Below are 11092 nucleotides of genomic sequence, written 5' to 3' on the forward strand. Positions count from 1 at the left end.
GCCATTCTGAAGTTGTGCAATATGTCTGCTGAAACTCATTACAACACAGTACATGAATGGAGTCGCGTAGTGGAGCGAAGAACAGCACATAGTTTGTTGTCGTCCTCATCTTCCTCTGGCTGGCTTCCCCGTGTCCCCGCTGGAGTTTGGACAGCAAGAGAGAGAGAGAGAGAGAGAGAGAGAGAGAGAGAGAGAGAGAGAGAGAGAGAGAGAGACAGAGACAGAGACAGAGACAGAGACAGAGAGAGAGAGAGAGAGAGAGAGAGAGTGTTCTGGGAGGGACGTGCAGCCGCTTTAGAGGTCACTCTGCGGACTTTTTTTCCAGGACATTTCCCAGAGATTGGGCAGATTTCATCAGATTACTGCTCGGATTCGAGCGGACAATGTTCATGATACAACTTTTAATCAAAAAATGTTGATAAATGAAAAAAAGACCTGCTCTGCTGGATTCTGGGTTAGTTTGAAAGCCTCCAAAGAGGTCTTTTTCTGCCATTACTTTCTTACATGCCCATGTGACTGTGGTGGTAACACAAATTCAATCAGCATGTCAGATTCCTAGGATATGTAGTTCACTGTGTGTATGAGTATGCCAGTGAGAGAGCGAGAGAGAAAGAGAGAGAGAAAGTGTGAGCGTGTGTGTGTGTGTGTGTGTGTGTGCGTGCGTGCGTGCGTGCGTGCGTGCGTGCGTGCGTGCGTGCGTGCGTGTGTGTGTGCTCCCTCCTTTGAAATACCACACCACCTACTAGGCACAAAGAGCCCCCCTGTGTAAGACCAGTTCTTTGCTCTATTTCCCTCCTTTCCTCCCTGGGGACGGGTTCCCTGTGCGTCGCTCTCCACGACCGCCATCACACTCCTCACAAACACAAGCCTGTGAAAACACCTCACTGCCTCGATTGGAAGAGCAAGTGTGCTTGCAGACCGCAGAATATCTGAAGGATACAGGACCCATGTTCACCGATTACAATGCAGAGTGTTCTGGAATAGACAGAGAGACTGAGACAGATAGAGAGAGAGAGAGAAAGAAAGAAAGAAAGAAAGAAAGAAAGAAAGATGTGTGGAGATCTAAGTCACACAGTAGGATGAAAGAGACATCTTCAGAGGCAAGGACGCTGAACCAGAGCTACAGTATGGTCAGGGGAGGGGAGTAACGGAGCTGGGTTGTGTAACGCTTTTCTTATTAAAACTTTGTGCAATCCCGGAGGCAGACAATACCCAGACGGAAGCCAAATATCTTGAGAGGGAGAGCCAACACAGGGGGCTCCAGTTTAGACACAGGGCAGTGGTGGGTGACTCTGCCGCTCTAGCCCAACATTTCTGGAGGCCATGTGAGTCACACCGGCCATATCCCAGCGACCATAAATGAAACACAGACCTAAAGTCAGCCATGCTTTGTGCCAGATGCAGAGAAGTCGGAGCAATTCCTCAAGAGCGAAAAAGACTAATGTAGTGGACACTAACCTTGTCCTGTACTTGGAAGAGAAGCTCCCTAAAGATTAGCACTAAATGAACTGTTGGACATGTCTGACACAATAAGGCTGTGTTACAATCACCCGAGGCTGAGTTTATGAAAATGGGCTGCCAAAAGACTAACACAAACACACTGTAGCTGTTTCATATCACCATACAGAGTCCTAGTGGATGGAAGAACTTACAAATGTTTCGGTCAGTGTACTACTGGATATTTCCTGTCTATATCCCAATGGAACTATGGAGGTGCCTACCAGTTTTAACATGCTGAAAGAATGCTGTAGGGCAAACTTGAATCACTCCTAACAGTCTGCTGTGGCTAGGCTAATTTAGCCCCAATTACTTCCATTAAGTGCACAGCTATGAGAAGGAGCTGCAGGAAATGACAAAATCAGTCATATAAACATGATGATACTCCCAGTAGACTATTTCTTAGAATTCTTATCAGCATAGAGCTTGGAGGAATGTGCTAGCCTATCAGCTGGCAAATACAAGGAAAACAGACTCACAGCTGCTACACCCTGAGTATTAAGGACATCCGAAATAGTGTGTGTGTGTGTGTGTAAGAGAGAGAGAGAGAGAGAGAGAGAGAGAGAGAGAGAGAGAGAGAGAGAGAGAGAGAGTAAGTTAGCCGAGCAGAAATGACCCAGATACCCCTGGATGTTTCGGGTGCCAACGGGATGCTAGCTTAGCAATGGAAAGTTTTGGAGGTCTGCTTTGTGTTCAACCAGAGCCAGTAATTACTGCCAAACAATTGCTGCTTGTTTAGCACTTGTGCCTTCTCACACGCCGAGTCGTGCCAAGGAAACCTCACACAACCTACGGGAAGATAAGAAAGCAATGAGGCGATTCCCTAGAGACATGCCATCGGCACTTACTTGGAGAGCGATACACCTCCAGCTTTTCCGATGAGCTCCTCGTGGTGCAGCACTGCCTCGTTCCAGGGAATGTTGAGGAATTTCAACAGTGTCCTCATCCACTTCTCCGGGTGCAGGACCAGCTGCTCATAGTGCACGGGCAGACACTTGTCGGAAACCTCCAGGCACTGTGTGTACATCGTCTCTATGGCCCGGTTCCACTTGGTCAGGCAGTCCCGGTAGCTGCCCAGGTCGAAGCCGGCTATGGTCACTTTGCGTGAGATCATGGAGTGGACGGAGGCGCGTCCGTCGCGGATCATGAGGATGAACTTGGCGTGCGGGAAGATTTTGGCCAGATAGGAGAGGGACTTGAGGGCGAAGGGGTCCTTGTTGCAGAGGTAGGCGGCCGGCTCGCCGTGCTTGACGATGATCTCCAGCAGGAAGGCCTGCATGGCCGAGTCCAGCACCTCGTCGGTGACGCCCGCCTCGTCCAGCCGCATCTTCTCACGGCCCGAGCGGCTCCACATCTGCTTCATGGCCAGGATGCGCGGGATGACCCGCGTCTCCTCGCCGCAGCGCACCTCGGGGTGGGCGTCCAGCATGGCACGCATCAGCGTGGTGCCGCTGCGTGGCACGCCGCCGATGAAGATGAGCGGCATGTCCTTGTTGTAGACGAAGGGGCTGCTGAGGTTCTGGCCGGTGCGCAGCGTGGCTCGCAGACTGCTGCCCAGCACCAGCGGCTGGCTGCCACTACGCTCCTCGATGCGGTGGTGGCACTCCATGGCGTGCCGGCCCAGGTAGAAGACGGTGACCGAGCTGATGACCAGGCAGGCCACCAGCAGGTTCTGCTTGAGTTTGCCGATCATCTCGGGGGGCGACAGCGGCGGAGCGGAGGGGCCCAGGGACAGAAGGAGGACAGGAGGAGCCAGCAGAGCAGCAGGGGGGGAGGGGCAGGCGGTGTGGGTGATGGGTGAAGGGTGAAGGGGACAGGGGTATGGCAGAGGGGAGGGGGAGGGGAGAGGTGCGAACCCGTCGTTCAGGGCTGGCTGTCGGTGGACGAGTGGAGAGAGGAGGGGGTAGTGGTGGTGGTGGCGTCCAGCGCTCGTCGGGTACCCAACTCCATGGGGCCTGTGAGAGAAAAACAGAAATGACATCTTAAGCATAGGAAATGTCTACCACATCCTCACTTGCACTTGATTGATAAGAAACACTTGAGGAAGTCTTTCTTCTTTCATCACATTGTTTTCGTTAACTTAAAGTCACTTTTTTTGTTAACGAAATAGCATTCAAAATTGTCCGCATTTACAGGAAAAACACATCTTCGCATTAATTCAGTTAGTCTGTTAAATAACATGACAAGACCACGTGCCTAATACTAACTAAATCATGCTCCAAATCCTTTTCATCCACTAAGAGTCTCTAATTACAACAATTCACAGGTCCATTCAAATTGCCTATTTATCACAAGGGCGACATTACAATGAGTATTAAACACAAGGCTAGCATCAAAAAATGGCCTTGTCACAACAAACACAATCGCTGAGTGGAATACAAATGACTCCAGGAAAGGATACAAAATGTGAAAGCGGAGATGTTACATCTTCAGCATTTTGAATGATAAGCATAATTCGATTCCTGAAGACAGATAAGAGACAAATGAAAGCTTGAAACGAGAAACGAAAAACTATATTCAGATGGTATTAAATCTTTCACCCTTGACTCATGTTTCATTTAATGTTCTTTTTCGCATCTTCTTTTCAAGCGTTCAATGTTTATTTCGATGAGGGGAAAAAAAGGAACAAGATGTATTATAGCCTTGAAGTCTTCAATTTGCCCTGAGCTGTACACAGTGTTTAGGGTGTAGGCGGCACGCTTAACGCAAGGGGATCGCACATTAAAACCACCACACTGCTCTGGCTCTGGTTGCCTGGGTTTTGTACAGAGGTTTTGCCTGAGCAATTCTCTGACCAGAGGGCCGAACCTCTTCCAGAGCGTCTGGCTCTGTGTCGTCTACAGGCCCCGCAGTCAGCAGCGGGGGCTCACAGAAGGAAGCGGCCAGGAGCGGGCAGGAGGAGACTGCAGCGGGGCGGCGGCACAGCTGGGAACCTTCTGCGGAGGCCCACAGGCCGGGGCCGCCTTCTCCTCAGCGCCTTGTTCCTGAAGCGAGAGCCATTTCCGAGAGTCGAGTGTGTGTGGGTCTATCCAAGTATGTGTGTGTGTGTGGGGGGGAGAGGAAGGGGGGGGTGTTTTTGCTGGACATGAGCCAGAGGAGTATTCCATGACTATATCTGAGAGTGCAAACGTAGGCTTTTTTTTTCAGCATTTCAAAGATCTAGCTGGACTCGCATGCTTTGATGGAGTTCAGATGAACGGTCACTAACACACACCGCAGACCTGGGCAAACAGCATGAAAGGCTTCACAAGCATCCTCGGCCGCAAAAAAAGAACACAAAAGGCCAAAAACAGAGAAGCAGCCGACTGCACAACTACTGCAATGCAATAGCATACTACTTCAGGATCAGGAGCAACACGTGTCAAGGGTAGACAACGGTCACTGAAAATCCCGTACAAAACACGGATGTGTCAAAAGATGATTGCCCACTGATTGTCAAGAGTGAAAAAGCACTTCTGTGGAGAATCATGGTGGAGAAAACAGAAAAGGAAACAGAGGAGATGGAGGACCCAAACCTGCCAGCCAGCCTGATTGGTATTCTACAGCGACCAAGCTAGTGGGAGGAGTTCAGACGCAGTCAAGGACGACACCTACGCACAATATGACGGCGAGCTCGAGCGCAAACCACCAGCGACGGCTCCCCCCACTCACTCGCCCGCCCTCCCTGCCCCCTCCCCTCTCCACCACCCCCACAATTTATTCTCAGTGCAGCACTTGAGGAATTACTTTATTCAATCAAGAGTTCTGGTTACACACGCACGTACCCACGTCAGCCTCTGCCAAAGCCACCACACAAAGCCATTACATCCATTCTCTGTTATTAACAACCGCTGTCTTTCCTGGGAGACGCACAAGCGCTGAGAGAAGCTGTCAATGTCACTAGCTGTTGGCCTTCCCTGTCTTCTTCCCCGAGTATTAAATCATGGCCTTGGTTGCCTATTCCCACTAGCCTTAGTACAGAGTCAGCCCAGGGTTCCTCGGTAATGGGCAATAAGGGGAAGACAGAAAAATACTGTTCAAAGGCCTTCTCAAGCTCCTGTGTGTAGAGACCGAGGTGCTGGTAGTCATAATGGGCCTTGTTCCTGTTCAGGTGTCTTGGACACAAGCTAATGCCCAAAAAAGAAAACAACGTCCTTTGATACATGATCTTGTTGAGAGCAAGTCTAACTTTCAAAGGGTTCTCAGGCCATGAGTTAGTACAGTAGAGGTAACTGAATGGCAAACTGGTAAGGCGTCACTGCCTACTCCACACTGACACCACACTGAGAAGGCATCAAGATAACTAGCAAAGTCACACCAAGGAGACCAACATGATTTATCACCATGTCACATGGGCCATACTGCACATAAGAAGGTTTAATCAAAAATGAAATGATCAGTTTAAAAAAGGCTGGCCATACTGGCACCACACCGATCTCCTCCATTTGCAAAACACACATCAACCCCCGGCCACCTCCTCATGCCTGTCCATGCAAACGTACGCCTTCAGATCCTGTCCTCGGTGCCGCCGCTCTGTGGGGAAGGCCAGAATTCACACACCTAATGACCGACACCTCTGCAATTCAGGAGCAAGCAAATAGAGGCTCCTAACATGCCGCCCCCGTCACCCCCGTGTTAACCAAATGTACACAAACAGCCTCCAGACAAACAAACCAACGCCTGGAACCTCATGGGGTCTGTCAAATTAGAGACCACCAGTATGCCATAACAAACACTGCCTCACTCACGGCAAATGAAGACCAGAGCCGCCCAACTGAATTACTACTGCGGTTGAGCACTACCCAATGCGTTTCGCGTTTCACCTTTGTGAAGCTGAAATCAAGAAGGTGTTGGTATTAATTTAATAGAGCCTCCACACGTCTGTTAGCGATATCCTCTACTGGATTTTTCCATTGATCCATTTGGGTATTCTCAAAGGGCCAATGCTGAAACCAGACCACATCAACACTTAATAAGGACAACCATTTCAGGAGGGCTTGACAGACAAGATGTGAAGGGCCTGCTTTAGAAAGAAAAAAGGGTGGGTGGGTTAAAGACTAAACGGATTTTTCCAGATGGAAAATCTTAACAATGTTAAATGAGGCTTCTTCAGCTGTTGGGTTATCCCCTCCCATGCTTGTTGGGAGCCACCAACATCACGCATTGATTGAGTGATTGAAACAGCCTTCAGATATGATCAAGGAAGCACATCAAGGGTAGAGGAGGTGCCATGGAGGCGGTGTCTGTCCACTGTCAAAACAATACAGGCATTCAGAGAGAGACACAAAGGAAAAGTATCAGGCACTAAGGTCACGGAGAGGACATGAGATTGGGACATACTTTAAACGTGTTCTGAATGTGCTAACAAACACGTACAGTCTCATAAACAACCCAGTCGGGAGAGAGAGGAAAAAATGGCTTTGAAGCCACAAGATCTTTAGCTAGAATCCAAAAATATTCAGTGGCTGAGGTAAATAATCCATCTTCCAGAAGATTATGTAAAATACCTCTTTGCCCTGGAAAAACAGTCAGAGCCAAGATTACAGCTTAAGGGTTTCCCCATTGGACCTTTGCAGCCCTCCATTCTCTTTTCCACACAGACCAGTGGACCGGTAACTGTATGCAAAACTCTACAAAAAGCTCCTCTATGCACCCACTTATCAAACCCATGGCAAAGAAGTCGACATGTAAAACATGCTCAGCAGTGAGGGGTTATCAGTAAATAACACACAGAGTCTTCTGCAGTGTGCACCAAAAACCTCACTGAAGGATAAAGCCGTCCAGTAAACCCCTTATGGTCACGGTAGACCATTAAACATCCCTTTGTCTGTCTCACTCGCTAATCTGAAGGGATTACACAACTGGCTCTGGAATCTAATTCAAACCAAGACCAACAATTATTGGAACATTGCTTAAGAGAAATATGATAGCCTGGAGTGCAGTGTTTTGTCATGTGAGCAGAAGCTCATAGTTCAAATTCTAACCTGTGTCAGTGTCAGCATCAAAGCAGGGCAGTCACAGCGGAGGGAATGGATATATGGGAATGGACACTTGACCTGTGCCATGTTTCACTCAAGGCCTGAGGCAACAACACCACAGTAACACTGTGATGTTTAAGAATAACTCCTTCCCTTCCATCTAAAACCTACAATTACTCCTCACATCAATATCAAAGTGTCAACTTTCAAGCTTTTCCTCTCCATGTTTTCGGATAAGCATCCGCCTTTGATGACTCGACATTGAAGATAAAATTGGATTACGATTAGTTATGACCTGTTAGTTGCATCTGTACTACATCTGATTTAACATCCACATAACCCTACCTACAATAGTGTCTGAAAATGCAACATGTGTCACATTTCAAGGCCAATGTAAATCAGCAGAGTGACAGCTACCACGCTGAGACACAAGGCTCTGTTCAGTTCCCTTGAACACTGACAGTAAGAGACCGCTTGCTTTCCTTTCAGAGCCAAACTAAATGTGCCTCCCACACATAACATATTTCAATCAATTACCATCTCCATTTAGCTCAAAGTCATATCAAGCACAGAGACATCAGCCTGAGCAGGAGCCATAGAACTAACAGGAGGAGTGACTCATATTTACATAAGGCACCACCCCTTAGCGCTATGTGTCCACCATCAAATAGACGGACACACTGGTAGTGCATCCGTGTTTGTTCCACAGGTTGAAAGTCCGGGGTTTGGTCGACTTCGTCCTGTTATTTAAGGTCTTGACAAACAGTGGTAATTGCATAAAAGCCAACAACCACCTATAATCAATGGAACATTGTCACTTCGTTGTAAAGCCATTTGGCAATGCGGGGAAGCTTTATTTGTGTTCCATTTTCCATAAAAATCAATTACTCCAACCACACAGAATGACAGGACGATGTGGTCCCCTGACTGACACTAACTAAAACACCACTACCCTACCACATGGTTTTGGATTAATCATTCACCCAAAGAGACACAGAGGGCTTCTAAAGAGGTGCAAAACGATACAGAAAACCAAAAAGGAAAGCACACAGTAGGGTCTTTATTCTGACCAGGAGCAGTTGAAGCATTTCAGTCTGTGTCGTTTTCAAAGGGAATCATTTCCTCAAGTGCACCAGACCACACAGAGTAGCTTGGCAGTCATACAGCACGTACCCTTTGCAGTCCTGAATTCTAATTCTGCAGGTGAAACTTAATGGGCATAGTGCCTGGTGTCGCAACACACAGGTGGGTGGTCAGACTATGCCAGAGCAAAGGGTCATTTGAAATGCAGCGACCCGCTCCATCAGCCAAAGGGGACACAAACCCAACCGTGACCTTAAAAAGCCTGAATAAACGCACTGTGACAGAAAAAGAGCTAAATAACCCAAGACCGCAATCAATACCACAACCAGTCCAGCACACTACTGTCCACATTGAAGTCATTAACGCTCAATACAGGAAAAAAAAATAAAAATGCCAAACTGGCAGAGTAGACAGAGCAAGGAGCAGACACACAATTAAGATTTAAAGCATACGCAACTCTTTTTCCCCCCAATTATTTTTAGCCAGAAACATTGCACAGATGACGTACCACATATGATATGACGTACTGTTGTGTCTGATTTGTAATGCTGATAATGAGCTGAAGGTCACCACGGAAAGTAGCCTACCTAATTTGACAACATGCTCTTTGAAAGCTGATGATATGTACTATAAGCAAATTCATGACATAAAAAATAGGAGAGATGTTCATTTTTTGTGCTTTAGGGATTTTACACAGTGGCAAATCTACAACCAAGCCTATTTACCATCAAAACCAAAAAAACTAACAAATCACAAATCACTAATAAACATCACCAACAGAACAGCCTTCTTCTTCACTTGGGTTATCAAGCAACAACGGGATGTAAGCACATTGTGTCATGCCATTCACAATAGGATATGAACCTACATTCAGAAGTAGGCTATAGACTTCCTTTAGGTCTATGTTTGTCTTTTTTATGATACAAAAGGACATGAGCAACAGCAGCAGGTCATTCAGTTTACCTGAGCAGAAGCCAACAGGAAACCAAACGGCAATAACCTAGATGTCACCCTGACTAGTCATCTAATGCAGAACTCAGTGGATGAGAGGGAGTAGCCATTCCTCCTTGCTGAAGAGATAGGTCTACTACACAGGAGGGAGAAATTGTGCTGAGACGAGATGGTTCTCATCAAAACGCTCTTTCATTCTGATGCATTTAATGTTGCTAAATGTGCGTTGCTCTTCATGCCACAGCCTTACAACCCCAGATGTGGACCAGACTTTCAATAAGACATAACCGGATGCCTACTGTCCCATTAAATAATTGTCTGGGACAGCAACAAAAGTAACATAGGCCTCCACAGTCTACAAGTTAGATGTTGGTAGCCTACTTTAGTTTTCTTATCAATTACCAAACATAAATTATTTCCAATGATTCCGCGGACAGGACTAAAAGGCGCCAGATCGTAGGCTAAACAGTAAATAACTAAGTTGATGTTTTCCCCCAAGAACAATTTCACAGGGCTTTCTTAATAACATTTTCTCATGTAACTGTTGACTACCAACAACAATGTGTCTATCCGTGTTTACATAACCACAGGCGAGCCCAATAACGGAGGTCTTGCAGCCAACACAAGAATTAACGCAAACATAGCTTATCCGACTTAAGTGGTCCTATCGGTCCCACATTATTATTTGTGTAGCATGTGAGATGGCAACGTTAACATCTCAATCACAAGGATTAAAGCAAGAGCGCGATCGGATCGACTGACACAATGTAGTAACATACCTATGTGTCAGATACCACTATTATTTTTATCCGTAACATTGGCACGTGCAGGACCCACTAATTTTTCGGCCAGGAAAACATTGAAATCGCGCATAGACTGATCACTCACACACCGATATTCGCGTCTGCCTGGAAAATATAGACTGCTGCCTGATCGTCTCAATAGACACACAGATACAAACTGCCAGAGAAACCCCTTGAAGAGAAAGGGAGCAAAGGACGAGCATTTACATTGTACCTTAATCTAACTGTACCGCTATAGATTCGTAACGCACCTAGAATGCAGAAGATCTGCGGCGGCATAAAATTGCTTCACTGGTTAGCAAACACTTCCACGGGCTTGAGCACCTTTGTCTATACACTCCATTTGTCTTCCGCTCCTTCCGTTCGGTGCTTACAATTGCGACAGGCAAGTCCACTAAAAACTGCTTTCTCTACAATTGTACCACGGTAAACGCGTCACCTCTTCTTTACTAGTCTGATACTGTAGCCCTGAAAGCGCACAGCTGATAGGCCCTTCCAAAGACGAGAGATCAGAAAGCAACCTTGTCTCGGAATACTGGATTGGCTTATAGGTTAGTGAGAAGGACTAACTATGCGCCAGCCCATTTAAAGGGCCAGTGCATGTGCTGCTTTCACCATGTATGTAGGCTATGTACATAACATGTACGTCCACATGTCTATATATATTGTGACAAATGTAGTCCTACATCACCTATTTATTTGCCTGTCTTTGCAAATAAAATCGAACTATCTTACTACTTAAACTATCTTACTACTAATATACAAGTGTATGCATACATTTTTAGGACAATGAAAACATAT

The 11092-nt window shown here is 46.8% G+C and overlaps 1 protein-coding gene across 3 annotated transcripts in view; it reads right to left on the minus strand.

The window, feature by feature from the left end:
• Nucleotides 1–10804, minus strand: part of tpst1 (tyrosylprotein sulfotransferase 1) — a 34514-nt gene extending 23710 nt beyond the window's left edge. The window contains exons 1-2 of one of the 3 annotated variants that reach the window (XM_048263935.1): nt 10616–10804; nt 2346–3452 (exon numbers count right to left, since the gene is read on the minus strand). In XM_048263935.1, the coding sequence (XP_048119892.1) occupies nt 2346–3190 (845 nt within the window). In that variant the 5' untranslated portion in view covers nt 3191–3452; nt 10616–10804. Of the gene's footprint in view, nt 1–2345; nt 3453–10542 lie in introns of all 3 variants that reach the window. The other 2 variants (XM_048263934.1, XM_048263936.1) reach the window with 2 other exon arrangements.
• Between the last annotated feature and the right edge of the window lie 288 nt (nt 10805–11092).

The sequence above is a fragment of the Alosa alosa genome, chromosome 15, assembly GCF_017589495.1.
Source record: "Alosa alosa isolate M-15738 ecotype Scorff River chromosome 15, AALO_Geno_1.1, whole genome shotgun sequence".
Taxonomy (NCBI): domain Eukaryota; kingdom Metazoa; phylum Chordata; class Actinopteri; order Clupeiformes; family Clupeidae; genus Alosa; species Alosa alosa.